The 17,284-nt window shown below is 33.1% G+C and overlaps 1 protein-coding gene across 2 annotated transcripts; it reads left to right on the top strand.

The window, feature by feature from the left end:
• Nucleotides 1-7,495: 7,495 nt before the first annotated feature.
• Nucleotides 7,496-16,821, top strand: LOC132549518 (uncharacterized). 2 transcript variants are annotated; one of them, XM_060213456.1, is made up of 3 exons: nt 7,496-7,610; nt 9,607-10,361; nt 15,914-16,821. In XM_060213456.1, the coding sequence occupies exons 2-3, from the start codon at nt 9,670-9,672 to the stop codon at nt 16,137-16,139; spliced, it is 918 nt and encodes a 305-aa protein (XP_060069439.1). In that variant the 5' UTR covers nt 7,496-7,610; nt 9,607-9,669; the 3' UTR covers nt 16,140-16,821. The 2 variants fall into 2 exon arrangements, with proteins under 2 accessions (XP_060069439.1, XP_060069440.1); XM_060213457.1 differs by having other exon boundaries at nt 7,577-7,610; nt 9,610-10,361.
• The last annotated feature ends 463 nt before the right edge of the window (nt 16,822-17,284 follow it).

Consider the following 17,284-nt stretch of genomic DNA (forward strand, 5'->3'; position numbering starts at 1 on the left):
TCTTACCAACAATACTGTGTATTTACTGGTACAGTAGAACATAGTATTCACCAACAATACTGTGTATTTACTGGTACAGTAGAACATAGTTCTTACCAACAATACTGTGTATTTACTGGTACAGTAGAACATAGTTCTTACCAACAATACTGTGTATTTACTGGTACAGTAGAACATAGCATTCACCAACAATACTGTGTATTTACCAACAATACTGTGTATTTACTAATACAGTAGAACATTGTATAGATAATAACAGGGCTGTGTATTCATTTGTTTACTGCAGATCATGGTATTTTACAAAAGTGTTATTTATTTTCTCATTGTACTGTAGAACTTTGTATTTACTGACATGTTCACACTAACAACATGCCCACAAAATTCTTCAATGAATTGTCTGAAATTATATATTGATGTAAGAAAGTATTAATAAAAAACTGCAGCTCTTTCTCAGCTGAATGAAGCTACTATGATTTCAGCATATAAGTCTATCAGAGTTTCAATTTGTTGAGATTTTTGACAACCATCTAATGGCAAGCTAAAATTAAGAAGAGATTTTCATAAATCACATATGAAATGGAACCTTATGAAAGATACTTTTATAACATGATTAATTATCTTGGCAAATATTGATAAAAAAATGTTGTTTACCTTGTTAAGCTTATTTGTCTTATGTTGACATCGATGATCATCATTGTGAGTACTTGTAATCTATGACCATTTTGACATTATCTTATTATTATCCTGATGTCTTGATAGGTCATATATCAAGGAAATCGTGTGATGAAAGATGTTAGACATTGATGCTGAATTGTTGAACATCACAGCATATGCCAATTGTGGTGGAGTTCCATCTTTTATCACTCTGTTACATTGTAATATGCATATCATAATTGCGGTAGACCAAGAATAGGTCTTATTCAACTGTGTGTTTTGTCTTTACTCTGTGATAATGATGGGAGTTTTAGTATGTTTGATATCAAGACACATACATAAAGGTACATTGTATATAAAAGTGTTGCCGTATTCAGTAAATACATCCTTGTATGTTAAGTCAACAAGGACATAAGTGTAAGTTATTTTATGTTGCTTTTTATATACATATATACTTGTGCTTTGTATATAACTAGTGTGTGATTTGTACCTGATTCGATGGAATGGGTAACGAATTGAAAATTTTCTACTAGATTGTTACCAGAAGTAGGTAACTTGGTCATTACTGGTCTTATGCATTGATTTCTTAGCAGTTAAAAATCTGCTATTATTTGAACTGGATCTATATATTATATATATAAACCACAGTAATAGTCCCAGGGACAGTCACAGTGATACATTACACTTCAGTAGAAACTCCCATAGAGCAACAGTCACAAATTGATCATGTCCAAATTCAAACTTGTTTCAATAGGGTCAGTTCTGAGATCATATTCTTGGTTTTTTAAATAATTTAATAACAACAATTGCAAAACAAGTTACTTCAACTTATCACTCCTGTTGGCCCAGATTTAAGTGCATGAGGGGTCTTGTGGGAGGAAACGAGTACATGGCGGGGGAAACCCACAAGATTGGGCAGGTGAACCCATACCCTTTCACATCCGTTCCAGTAATGGAACCCCAGGCGGCTAGTAGGTGAAAGGTGAAGGTTACCACTGCATCACCCAACAGTCCATTGGTTTCTTTGGTAGGTAAGACCAAAGGAACGTTATGTGCAGGTTGTATATATAAATTTTAACCTATACCAAGGAATAAGGTGTATCCAGTGTGCATGGTTCTTTTCCCATTTTTTGTCAGGTATCCTAGGCTTATTGGAAATTCTCACTAGATCTCAGTTCTATATCCTTTTTATACTCCCTGCAAAAATAAAGCTAATGGAACCATATAAAAACTCTGATTTTCATCTTTTTTGTGAAGGTTTGGTGAATGGAAAAAATACAGATCATTTAATAATTTTCAACCTGAATTGGAATGGACCTGCAAATATCAATAGCTGCACTGAAAGTCTTTTTTTAAGACTCTTCAGAGAATAAACTAGTAGATCTATCCTTATTTCAAACACTTACAATCATGGTCAAAGTGAGCATACCGATGAATGAAAACAGCCCTGGTGTGGTAACAGAATTCTTGACTGAATACAGTATGTCTTTATTGAAATAATTTCTTATGTACTTATTTTTCTCTCAGGTTTTACATGTGTGTTCTATCCAGATTAAAACTCACTATATCTTTATAAAATTATTTATGTGACTTGTTAAACATTGCATTTAAATATCATGGTCCTTTTTTTAGGGTGTGGTTTTAGTTTGTGGTTGGCCGTTTTGTCCCACTTCATGTGTACTGGATCTAAAAGTTTAGTATTAAGTTGCCAAATGCATTTTGTTATAATTTTAATTTACCAATGACCATAACTTCTTCCAATAAGTGAAACATTTTGGTAATGAAACATACATGTGTATTTCACAGCGGTGGCTTTCGCACTATAATTGTGTGTAGACACTTTTATCAGGTGAAATTATCCATTTTTATTGGAAATTAAGCAAACTTTTATTTTCTTCAAGGAAATTATTTTGATTTCAGAATAAAGATTGCCCCTTGTAAAGATATACTTATGGAAAAAATTCTTTGTAAATTTAGCAAGGTGTGTTCTACTTCTACTTGACACAGTATCTGTGTCAGGTTGTGGAATACATTGTACATAACTTTCTGATCATTGGATATTGGTCTGTTTACTTATACATAAACAGCTGAATGTTATTCCCTTCACTTTTGGTTTGTTTGTCCTTAAAAAGGTTGTACCTTAAAGGTTTCCATTTGAAATGAAATAAATCAGGATGAACAAACTAGACACCTACAATACACAGAGGTACTGTACAGTAACAATACATACCAATACTGTACAGTAACAATATATACCAATACTGTACAGTAACGATATATACCAATACTGTACAGTAACTATATATACCAATACTGTACAGTAACAATACATACCAATACTGTACAGTAACGATACATACCAATACTGTACAGTAACGATACATACCAATACTGTACAGTAACAATATATACCAATACTGTACAGTAACTACAAATACTGTACAGTAACAATATATACCAATACTGTACAGTAACAATACATGCCAATACTGTACAGTAACAATATATACCAATACTGTACAGTAACGATATATACCAATACTGTACAGTAACAATATATACCAATACTGTACAGTAACAATACATACACATACAAATACTGTACAGTAACGATACATACCAATACTGTACAGTAACTATACCAATACTGTACAGTAACTATATATACCAATACTGTACAGTAACTACAAATACTGTACAGTAATGATACATACCAATACTGTACAGTAACAATACATACACATACAAATACTGTACAGTAACAATATATACCAATACTGTACAGTAACGATATATACCAATACTGTACAGTAACAATATATACCAATACTGTACAGTAACGATATATACAAATACTGTACAGTAACTATATATACCAATACTGTACAGTGGCAATATATACCAATACTGTACAGTAACTATATATACCAATACTGTACAGTAGCAATATATACCAATACTGTACAGTAACGATATATACCAATACTGTACAGTAACAATATATACCAATACTGTACAGTAACAATACATACCAATACTGTACAGTAACGATACATACAAATACTGTACAGTAACTATATATACCAATACTGTACAGTAACTATACATACCAATACTGTACAGTAACGATATATACCAATACTGTACAGTAACGATATATACCAATACTGTACAGTAGCAATACATTCAAGTTCTGTACAGTAACAATATATACCAATACTGTACAGTAACAATATATACCAATACTGTACAGTAACAATACATACACATACAAATACTGTACAGTAACTATATATACCAATACTGTACAGTAACGATACATACAAATACTGTACAGTAACAATATATACCAATACTGTACAGTAACAATATATACCAATACTGTACAGTAACAATACATACACATACAAATACTGTACAGTAACTATACATACCAATACTGTACAGTAACAATATATACCAATACTGTACAGTAACAATATATACCAATACTGTACAGTAACAATACATACAAATACTGTACAGTAATGATACATACCAATACTGTACAGTAACAATATATACCAATACTGTACAGTAACAATATATACCAATACTGTACAGTAACGATTCATACCAATACTGTACAGTAACAATATATACCAATACTGTACAGTAACAATATATACCAATACTGTACAGTAACGATTCATACCAATACTGTACAGTAACAATACATACAAATACTGTACAGTAACGATACATTCCAATACTGTACAGTAACGATATATACCAATACTGTACAGTAACAATACATACTAATACTGTACAGTAACAATACATACAAATACTGTACAGTAACGATACATACAAGTTCTGTACTCTTACAATACATACTAATGATGTACTACTGCGATACATACTGATTCAGTGCAGTAACAGCAAATACTAGAGCTGTAATGTTACAATATATACTGGTGTTGTACGGCTACAGTTGTAAATACTGGTGCTGATTATCATAAATTTTAAATAATCATGGAATTTTATAGTCTAATTCAGTATTTGATTTTACTGGCGTGAAAAAATGATTTTGTAATTTTCTATTGAAAGAATCTATCATGGTTGACTATCACCATCTGATAAAATAGAAATTATAAGTTCAATCCTCCAACAGTAATCTGTCATTGACAACATATCAATATCTTGTAGTAGGTATAGTTTGTTGTTGTGTACTTGTGTCATTAAGGTTCAGTATAGAAGGAAATACTGAAATGTATTCATACAACAAAATATATAAATATATAACTTGCTAATTTGAGGAATAAAATGTGTAAAATCAATTTTTCTTAAACTGTGATATTCTGTTTTCTATGTAATGATATAATTTAGTGTCAACTTTTGCAGTAAGTGGCTGACTTGTGTCTGAACCTGTTAGTACTGGAACTTTAGGTTTACAATGGCAGTTTTCCTTTTGTTTCTTCAAGTTTGTCTCACTTACAACATAACCTGATTATCGTGATACAGGTATTTCAATAAAATTGATTTTCCTTAATCACATTTTATGTAGGTGTGATGGTGGATGGGTAGGGATTTCTTAAATCAGATTTGTCATTCACCACTGTGTAACTGAGAGAAACAAGATATCTTATTTTAATCAGATTTGGGTTACTTCAAGAAAAAAAGTTCAGGGTCTATCAATTATAAGTAAATCTTATATAAAAGAACATGTATTTATATCTGTTTATGAATTGTTGTAGAGATTGGTATCATCAGTCTAACAGTATACATATACACTACTACCATAGTGAATAAAACACTTATATTGACACTTTCACCGTTTGATGACCCAAATGACCTTTTATGAGTTGACGAGCTGTTAAGAATGTAATAATAATAATATTGACACTACCTGATGTAATTCAGATCTCATCGTAGTATCTTGGAGATATTGTTATAACATTCTGACTTAGCTTGATTTTCCTCTGGCTCCTTAACCAGTTGTCTCTTCAAACTGTCGTAATATTTGGTGTCCGAGAAAGAGGAAATTCAGACTAGTTATGATTGAAATGTATTCAAGACATCAAAATGGAAAAAAACACCGAGGATATTTATTCATTTCTACCGTAAACAATGTGTTGAAATCCAGACAGCCTCAATATGAATGAGTGAGTTAAAAAAGTATAATAAATTATGTGTTTGGTTTCAATGCAGATTTAATGTTATTTTAAACCTGTAAAAAGTACAAGTTGTTATTATCTGTCTAGATCTAATGCAGATAACATTAGTTTGTAACAATTTTTATAATGGTTCAGTATGTATGGGGAATGTTGGTGTGTAATTGTTCCTTTTTGTAAGTATTGTTTTGTATAGATTGGATTGTATTATGGACAAAAACCATTAAACACTAGTCTGTGTTCTTTTTGGAATGGAACTTCTAGTGTGCATGAAGAATAAACTTGCTTTGAAGACAATTTTTGAAGTTTTATTTTCATTACATTTAACATATATTAAGTTTGGTGATATCGAGGCTGTGTTACTGCCTACGGTGACAAGACAGTCGACAAACACTTACATTTTCAGAACAAGTCATGTCATACTAAACCAGGACATGGTGCTGACCTGATAGTTCAGTTTCAATACTAGACAAAAGCACAATGCCTAAGGAGACCAGACCAATTTCTGCAAAAAATACCATTGTGAAATTAATGAAGTGTTTCCAACTATCTCAAAAGATTGTGTAGGAATAAAAAAAATTAAAAATGAGAATCCAAAATTCCATATACGGTAACCGGCATTCTCATAGGTCAGTCTATCATGGAATCCAAAATTCCACATAACTAGCATTCTCATAGGTCAGTCTAACGTGGAGTTCAAAATTCCACATAACTAGCATTCTCATAGGTCAGTCTATCATGGAATCCAAAATTCCACATAACTAGCATTCTCATAGGTCAGTCTAACGTGGAATTCAAAATTCCACATAACTAGCATTCTCATAGGTCAGTCTAACGTGGAATTCTCATAGGTCAGTCTAACGTGGAATTCAAAATTCCACATAACTAGCATTCTCATAGGTCAGTCTAACGTGGAATTCCAAATTCCACATAACTAGCATTCTCATAGGTCAGTCTATCATGGAATCCATAGGTCAGTCTATCATGGAATCCATAGGTCAGTCTATCGTGGAATCCTAAATTTCATATAGCAGGTATTCTGAGATCAATCTACAACTGTATCTTAATTGCGCTTCAATATTCCACACAGCATATTCTGAGGTCAGTCTTTCTTGAACTTCAAAATTCTACATAACTGGCATATTCAATGATTTTCTATCTCATTTGGTACTTTGAATTTTTAAATTCTTATCAATTGTATAATCTGACATGAATTGATATAGAGCCTTGTATCATTTTCCATTAAAATGTATCCTATTACTAAGTCATTTATCCCACAATTAATCAATTAAAATATTTTATGGGTGTTTCGCTTTCAAATGAAGGTTATGTTGTTTTTCTAGTTATACTTCACTAAATACGAGACTTAGTGATGGTAATTTTTTATTTTGAAAGTTAAAAGTTTGTTTTCGTTATTAAAAAATGAAGGATGGATCCTGAAATGATGTATATATATACGTTCTGTCTAGCCCTATGTGCAAAAGCAATTTTGAGATTGATTTGGAAAACAAAATTGACTGTGTTCTGGAAACAAAGTTGGTTAACTCCATACACATAAATGCCTAAAAAAGATGTCAGGTGGATCTTGATGCCAACAATTGTATGATCTTTATTTTAATTATAGTTTATCAAATTCATTAAAACTTTAAAATAAGTGCTGACTGAAATATTTCCCGAAGTAGCGTTAACTTTAATCCCGTACGCGTCAAACATAATGTTAACGGTGATCTCGTTTCTCAAGCTTTTAGATGATGTCGATCCAGTGCAAGAATGTTAGGAGCTAAGACCTTGTTAGGCGACATGGTAGGTTATAATAAGTACTCCCGTGCAAAAATAGTAAATTTCCATAATCACAATTAGTAAGCTCTTTTAAAGTTAACATGATGCCATCATGAACGTACTCTGCCGTGATAAATAACATGTCATTTGCCACAATTTAAAATAACTGACGTGACTGACTCGGTACGATGTACTGTACTAACACCGAAAATTTATGTCTCTAAAATGATAATTTGATGTCAGAATTCACATTTACTATACGGTTAATGATATTTACATTATATTAGCAGTGCTATTTTGAGAGACAGAAATTTTTGGTCGAGGTATGATTGTGTATTCACGATCGACATGATTGTGTATTCAGGACTCGGTCCTGTTGCATAATATGTGCTCGACATCGGTTTCGGACCGTTTTGTATTTCGGAGCGGTCATGTTGTCGTGCCGTATCACATGAACTATTGGCCTGATAATTTTTATTGCTGTAACATGTCATGCTTCCGAAAGAATAAAAATTGTGATTTACTCAATTCACCATAAGATGTTATGAGCTAATATTTCACTGGTATATTTGTGTTTTTTCTTAGTACACACAATTTTACATGTCAAACACCCTCCTGGTATGATGAAATAATTCAAGAATTCAACATCGAATGCCAATGTTTTGATGTCATCTGTCATGTGAATAAAAATTGACCATGAATAATAAGCCACAGCTTCTTGCATTTTTTTGACTGCAGAAGTCCAAACATGCATTGAAAACATGATTTTGAAATTATTACTTTTGATGACTCCTTTCTGATTTTATTTAACTAGAGAATGGTAGACTGAAAGATGAAAAATCTTTGCTTGAATAGGTTTTATTATAAAAAAGAAGTTTACAAAGAAATATGGCTCATTGGAGTAAAAAAACAGAATCAAAAAGAACAAAAAATACCTTGAATCAAACCCTTTAGAAAAGTGCACAGATAATCACAGATATCCACCACTCTTGGAATTTATTTTGTTTTTATTTTGTTATCGAAATGATATTCCTGTTCAAGGGAAAACACTGGTGTTTCATCAATCAGTCTTTTTAATAAATCTTATAGTATGAACAGCATTTGAATTTATTTATGTATGAGTTTGATGGATAATATGTTGCTGCAGTCTGCACACCTGTCAAATTGTTTACAACTCTTGTTTGTCGGTTTAAATACTTATTATTTTAGTTCACCTGGCAAGAAGTCTGGTGTTAAATTTTCACTTCAAACAACTTCTTCTCAATAATGGTAAGGCCCAGGGTACTGATGTTGGACCTGTAACATGTTGAAATGGAGGGCTACCAAATTTGTTTAAATGAATGACTTTGACCCACTTTCAAGGTCACATGGGTAAAATGTATGAAAATCTTCTAACAACTTCTTACCTTCAACTAAAAGACCCAGAGTACTGATATTGGACCTGTGGCCTGCTAGGACGATGTTCTACCAAGTTTGCCACAATAAATTACCTTGACCCACTTTCAAGGTCACAGGGGTCAAATGTGTTAAAAAACTTTCAAACAGCTTCTTCTCGAAAAGGAAAGGCCAAGGGTAATGATAATAATCCTTTAGCATAGTGGGAAAACAGTGTACCAAGTTTGTCCAAATGAATGACCTTCACCTACTTTTAAAATCACAGGAGCCAAATGTGTTAAAACCTTAAAAAACTTCTCCTCAATAACCAAAAGGCCCAGGGTACTGATATTAGGCCAGTAGCTTGCTGGGATAAAGGGATCGTCCTAGCCAGGATTTTGCTTTTCCCATTAATTAGTATGATTATTACTGCAAACAACACTGTAAAAAGTGACTTTGTTTTAAAACAAACAGTATTTTAACGAAAAATTTTGTGTTGTAATATTTGAAAGTGCTTGAAGAAATTAACCTGAGCCAACGCCCAACCTCCCATGCCAATATTGACTTTGTACATGCATGTGCATTGATATAAATGTGATATTTGATTTTCATCTTGAAATCATGGAGTATCCTCTATATATTTCAGCAGAAGATTGACAGGTATGTATGAAGTACATTGGAAAGGAAACCTGGTTACTGACCTACAATAATGCTCCTAAATTTACCACGTGTAGAATGGTCACGATGCTGCCAGTATCCAAAACTTCCAAGTCTTCTCAAAGTGTTCGCACAGAACCAAGTTAGCAAGCAGCATGTTGGAGAGATCAGGAAGTGTCAGTATAGGAACTTGTGTACACTAAATGTGATTTACCACAGCGTTCAAATTTCTAAAATACATACACCTTGTATTCCATTGTGGTCCACTGTACATACTCTATATAGAACTTTCACTCAGAACTCTGGGTCACAGAAAGACTATTACAAGATTCTTAATCTAGAGAAGAATGCCAGTGAATCAGAGATAAAATCAGCCTACTTCAAATTGTCCAAGAAATATCACCCAGATCTCAACAAAGGGGCGTGTACTGCTTCTTTCCTAGATGTAGTAGAAGCATATGAAGTCCTAAGTAACAAAGTTAAAAGACAGGATTATGATCATACCATTTCCCGTCGGACAAAACGTCAGCAGCAAGAGTCAAATGACAATAAGTTTTACAGCCATCAGAAGCAGCATGGAAATTTTGACCAGGAAATGTTTTACAGACGTCAAAAATATTGGGAGGATAGGGACTTAGAACATGAACGTGCACGTGCCTATGAACGTGCACGTGCCTTTGAACGTGAACATGCAAGTCCATTCATGGAACATGATATGAGCTGCAAAGATCGAGATTCAAAATGGTGAGAGTATATTCAAAAATTACTTAAAAACTTTTATGAAATCTACATATAATAACCACATTTTTGTGAAAATGGTGATAAAAGATCTATATAAAACAAAGTCCTATAATACCTTGCTTACACTTTATGCAAAATTGTTGCCATTGATTGCAGCTTTTAATACTATACTTTCGTAATTATTACATAACTTGTTGTCATTTCTTTCAGTCATCTGACCCAACAAGTCGGGATGACCCATAGCCATTGTGTTTCTTAAATTATTGTCTGCTGTCAGTTAACTTTTCACATATTAAACTTCTCAAGCTCTATCATTGGGATTTAGTTCAAACTTGTCTAGAATGGTCTAGAGATTTCCTTACCAAGGGTTATGTTTTGGTTTGGACCAAAAGTCCTTTGATGACATTGAGGTAAAAATTGGTGGGGATGTCTACAGCAGAAGGTGACTAAAGGTTGTTATTTTTCAACCTCATCAAACTTTGTTATAACAGTCACAGTAGCAATTTTTAACATGACTGCATCATAATTATCCTGACCATATGTTGTTAGTTCTTGGGATCTGTCTGTAATGCAAAGTGTTGCTTCTGAAGCTTTCTACTAATATTCTGGTCAGTTCTAGTGATTTTATGGTTATTCCCAAAACCACTACTGCTATTAGATCAGGTACACTGTAATAAATGACATGTTATATTACCTGTATCAGTGTCCCTGTATCAGTGTCCCTTAATCAGTGCCCCTGTATCAGTGTCCCTTAATCAGTGTCCCTGTATCAGTGTCCCTGTATTATTGTCACTGGATCAGTCAACCTAGATCAATGTCCCTGCATTACTGTCACTGGATCAGTCAACCTAGTTCAGTGTCCCTGTATTATTGTCACTGGATCAGTCAACCTAGATCAGTGTCCCTGTATTATTGTCACTGGATCAGTCAACCTGGATCAGTGTCCCTGTATTATTGTCACTGGATCAGTCAACCTAGATCAGTGTCCCTGTATTAGTGTCACTGGATCAGTGTCCCTGTATTAGTGTCACTGGATCAGTGTTCCTGTATCAGTGTTCCTTAATCAGTGTCCCTGTATTATTGTCACTGGATCAGTCAACCTTGATCAGTGTCTCTGTATTATTGTCACTGGATCAGTGTCCCTGTATTATTGTCACTGGATCAGTTAACCTTGATCAGTGTCCCTGTATTATTGTCACTGGATCAGTCAACCTTGATCAGTGTCTCTGTATTATTGTCACTGGATCAGTCAACCTTAATCAGTGTCCCTGTATTATTGTCACTGGATCAGTCAACCTTGATCAGTGTCCCTGTATTATTGTCACTGGATCAGTCAACCTAGATCAGTGTCCCTGTATTATTGTCACTGGATCAGTCAACCTAGATCAGTGTCCCTGTATTATTGTCACTGGATCAGTCAACCTTGATCAGTGTCCCTGTATTATTGTCACTGGATCAGTCAACCTTGATCAGTGTCCCTGTATTATTGTCACTGGATCAGTCAACCAAGGTCATTGTCCCTGTATTATTGTCACTGGATCAGTCAACCTAGATCAGTGTCCCTGTATTATTGTCACTGGATCAGTCAACCTTGATCAGTGTCCCTGTATTATTGTCACTGGATCAGTCAACCTTGATCAGTGTCCCTGTATTATTGTCACTGGATCAATCAACCTAGTTGAGTGTCTCTGTATTAGTGTCACTGGATCAGTGTCCCTGTATTAGTGTCACTGGATCAGTCAACCTTGATCAGTGTCCCTGTATTATTGTCACTGGATCAGTCAACCTTGATCAGTGTCCCTGTATTATTGTCACTGGATCAGTCAACCTAGTTGAGTGTCCCTGTATTAGTGTCACTGGATCAATCAACATAAACATTCGATAGGTTTATTTATTTCATGTCTGTTGAGTTTTGTATTGTCAACTTGTTACATTCTTAATGTATATCCAGTTTAGCTTCTTATTTGAGTATAAAAATTAATTCTGTTAACAGTTCTACTCAGAAACCATTGAGCCTGTTTGATTCATCTGCCACATTTACAATATATCTCAAATACATCCCTGCCCACAAGAATCCCCTTCTTTATTTTTTCAGAATCATCAGTTTTAAAATAGTATGCTAGTATGCTAAGTTAACTTGGATACTAAGCATGTATTCTAGGGAAGAGGCATTTATTTGAGGATAAAAACAGTATAAAGCATTTTATATTCTTTATATCCCAATGTTAAAATATGAGTATTTTATCCTATACATATTGGTTTATTTCAACCTTATCCTGTACACATTGTTTTATTTCAACCTTATCCTGTACACATTGTTTTATTTCAACCTTATCCTGTACACATTGTTTTATTTCAATCTTATTCTGTACACATTGTTTTATTTCAACCTAATCCTGTACATGTTGTTTTATTTCAATCTTATCCTGTACACATTGTTTTATTTCAACCTTATCCTGTACATGTTGTTTTATTTCAACCTTATCCTGTACATGTTGTTTTATTTCAACCTCATCCTGTACATGTTGTTTTATTTCAACCTTATCCTGTACATGTTGTTTTATTTCAATCTTATCCTGTACACATTGTTTTATTTCAATCTTATCCCGTCCATGTTGTTTTATTTCAATCTAATCCTGTACACATTGTTTTATTTCAACCTTATCCTGTACATGTTGTTTTATTTCAACCTTATGCTTACATCCTGTTGTTTTATTTTTATCCTGTACACATTGTTTTATTTCTTATCCTGTACATGTTGTTTTATTTCAACCATTGTTTTATTTCTTATCCTGTACATGTTGTTTTATTTCAACCTCATCCTGTACATGTTGTTTTATTTCAACCTCATCCTGTACATGTTGTTTTATTTCAACCTTATCCTGTACATGTTGTTTTATTTCAATCTTATCCTGTACACGTTGTTTTATTTCAACCTCATCCTGTACATGTTGTTTTATTTCAACCTTATCCTGTACATGTTGTTTTATTTCAATCTTATCCTGTACACATTGTACACATTGTTTTATTTCAACCTTATCCATGTTGTTTTATTTACATGTTGTTTTATTTCAACCTTATCCTGTACATATTGTTTTATTTCAACCTTATCCTGTACATGTTGTTTTATTTCAACCTTATCCTGTACACATTGTTTTATTTCAACCTTATCCTGTACATATTGTTTTATTTCAACCTTATCCTGTACATGTTGTTTTATTTCAACCTTATCCTGTCCTGTACATCTTATCCTGTTGTTTTATTTCAATCTTATCCTGTACACATTGTTTTATTTCATTGTTTTATTTCCTTATCCTGTACATATTTCAACCTTATCCTGTACATGTTGTTTTATTTCAACCTTATCTGTACTGTACATATTGTTTTATTTCAACCTTATCCTGTACATATTGTTTTATTTCAATCTTATCCTGTACATGTTGTTTTATTTCAACCTTATTCTGTACATGTTGTTTTATTTCAACCTCATCCTGTACACATTGTTTTATTTCAACCTTATCCTGTACATGTTGTTTTATTTCAATCTTATCCTGTACACGTTGTTTTATTTCAACCTTATCCTGTACATGTTGTTTTATTTCAACCTTATCCTGTACATGTTGTTTTATTTCAACCTTATCCTGTACATGTTGTTTTATTTCAATCTTATCCTGTACACATTGTTTTATTTCAACCTCATCCTGTACATGTTGTTTTATTTCAATCTTATCCTGTACATGTTGTTTTATTTCAACCTCATCCTGTACATGTTGTTTTATTTCAACCTCATCCTGTACATGTTGTTTTATTTCAACCTCATCCTGTACATGTTGTTTTATTTCAATCTTATCCTGTACACATTGTTTTATTTCAACCTTATCCTGTACATGTTGTTTTATTTCAACCTTATCCTGTACATGTTGTTTTATTTCAACCTTATCCTGTACATGTTGTTTTATTTCAATCTTATCCTGTACACGTTGTTTTATTTCAATCTTATCCTGTACATGTTGTTTTATTTCAATCTTATCCTGTACACATTGTTTTATTTCAACCTTATCCTGTACATGTTGTTTTATTTCAACCTTATCCTGTACATGTTGTTTTATTTCAACCTTATCCTGTACATGTTGTTTTATTTCAATCTTATCCTGTACACATTGTTTTATTTCAACCTTATCCTGTACACATTGTTTTATTTCAATCTTATCCTGTACATGTTGTTTTATTTCAACCTTATCCTGTACATGTTGTTTTATTTCAACCTCATCCTGTACACATTGTTTTATTTCAACCTCATCCTGTACATGTTGTTTTATTTCAACCTTATCCTGTACATGTTGTTTTATTTCAACCTTATCCTGTACATGTTGTTTTATTTCAATCTTATCCTGTACACATTGTTTTATTTCAACCTTATCCTGTACACATTGTTTTATTTCAATCTTATCCTGTACATGTTGTTTTATTTCAACCTTATCCTGTACATGTTGTTTTATTTCAACCTCATCCTGTACACATTGTTTTATTTCAACCTCATCCTGTACATGTTGTTTTATTTCAACCTTATCCTGTACATGTTGTTTTATTTCAATCTTATTCTGTACACATTGTTTTATTTCAACCTCATCCTGTACATGTTGTTTTATTTCAATCTTATCCTGTACACATTGTTTTATTTCAACCTTATCCTATACACATTGTTTTATTTCAACCTTATCCTGTACACATTGTTTTATTTCAACCTTATCCTGTACACATTGTTTTATTTCAACCTTATCCTGTCCATGTTGTTTTATTTCAACCTTATCCTGTACATGTTGTTTTATTTCAACCTTATCCTGTACATGTTGTTTTATTTCAACCTTATCCTGTACATGTTGTTTTATTTCAATCTTATCCTGTACACGTTGTTTTATTTCAATCTTATCCTGTACATGTTGTTTTATTTCAACCTTATCCTGTCCATGTTGTTTTATTTCAACCTTATCCTGTACATGTTGTTTTATTTCAACCTTATCCTGTACATGTTGTTTTATTTCAACCTTATCCTGTACATGTTGTTTTATTTCAATCTTATCCTGTACACGTTGTTTTATTTCAATCTTATCCTGTACATGTTGTTTTATTTCAATCTTATCCTGTACACATTGTTTTATTTCAACCTTATCCTGTACATGTTGTTTTATTTCAACCTTATCCTGTACATGTTGTTTTATTTCAACCTTATCCTGTACATGTTGTTTTATTTCAATCTTATCCTGTACACATTGTTTTATTTCAACCTTATCCTGTAAATGTTGTTTTATTTCAACCTTATCCTGTACACGTTGTTTTATTTCAACCTTATCCTGTACACGTTGTTTTATTTCAATCTTATCCTGTACATGTTGTTTTATTTCAATCTTATCCTGTACATGTTGTTTTATTTCAATCTTATCCTGTACATGTTGTTTTATTTCAATCTTATCCTGTACATGTTGTTTTATTTCAACCTTATCCTGTACACATTGTTTTATTTCAATCTTATCCTGTACATGTTGTTTTACTTTCAGGAATCCAAATGAGTTGACAAGAAAAGACCACATTCTCTCTCTAATTATGTGTACTTTAGCAACAGTAGTAATGTTTAAAATTTACATGGACCTGGAGAAAAGATCACAGAACTCAAAGGAATCTCATACAAATAACGAGATGAAAAAACTGGAAAAGGGAGGACTCATACCCACTGTTGATCTAGCAAAAAAGACTGGTGTCTATGAAAAGGAAATGAAGTCATGATGCCATCCATGGCTCCAACATAAACCCAACTGTATTTAATTTTTATCTATTTGAACATATAAAACATATGAAAAAAACACAACACAACACAACACACGGTAACTAAACACATCAGCAATACACCAACTGTACAATACAAAGTAATTATAAACATCCCCAACACAACCTGTATAACCCCACTATCTATATATCACAAGGTAACTAAACACACCACCCTAACACCTATACAACACACAGTAACTAAACACACCACCCAACACCTATACAACACACGGTAACTAAACACATCAGCAATACACCAACTGTACAATACAAAGTAATTATAAACATCCCCAACACAACCTGTATAACTCCACTACCTATATAACACAAGGTAGCTAAACACACCACCCTAACACCTATACAACACACGGTAACTAAACACACCACCCTAACACCTATACAACACTAGGTAACTAAACACACCACCCAAACACCTATATAACACAAGGTAACTAAACACACACCCTAACACCTATACAACACAAGGTAACTAAACACACCACCCTAACACCTATACAACACACGGTAACTAAACACACCACCCTAACACCTATACAACACACCGTAACTAAACACATCAGCAATAAACCAACTGTACAATACAAAGTAATTATAAACATCCCCAACACAACCTGTATAACCCCACTACCTATATAACACTAGGTAACTAAACACACCCAAACACCTATACAACACTAGATAACTAAACACACCACCCAAACACCTATATAACACAAGGTAACTAAACACACCACCCTAACACCTATACAACACACGGTAACTAAACACACCACCCTAACACCTATACAACACACGGTAACTAAACACATCAGCAATAAACCAACTGTACAATACAAAGTAATTATAAACATCCCCAACACAACCTGTATAACCCCACTACCTATATAACACTAGGTAACTAAACACACCACCCAAACACCTATACAACACTAGATAACTAAACACACCACCCAAACACCTATATAACACAAGGTAACTAAACACACCACCCTAACACCTATACAACACAAGGTAACTAAACACACCACCCTAACACCTATATAACACAAGGTAACTAAACACCCACCCTAACACCTATACAA

The sequence above is a fragment of the Ylistrum balloti genome, unplaced genomic scaffold, assembly GCF_031769215.1.
Source record: "Ylistrum balloti isolate Yb309-2 unplaced genomic scaffold, AGI_CSIRO_Ybal_v1 Utg370064, whole genome shotgun sequence".
NCBI classification, from domain to species: Eukaryota; Metazoa; Mollusca; class Bivalvia; order Pectinida; family Pectinidae; genus Ylistrum; species Ylistrum balloti.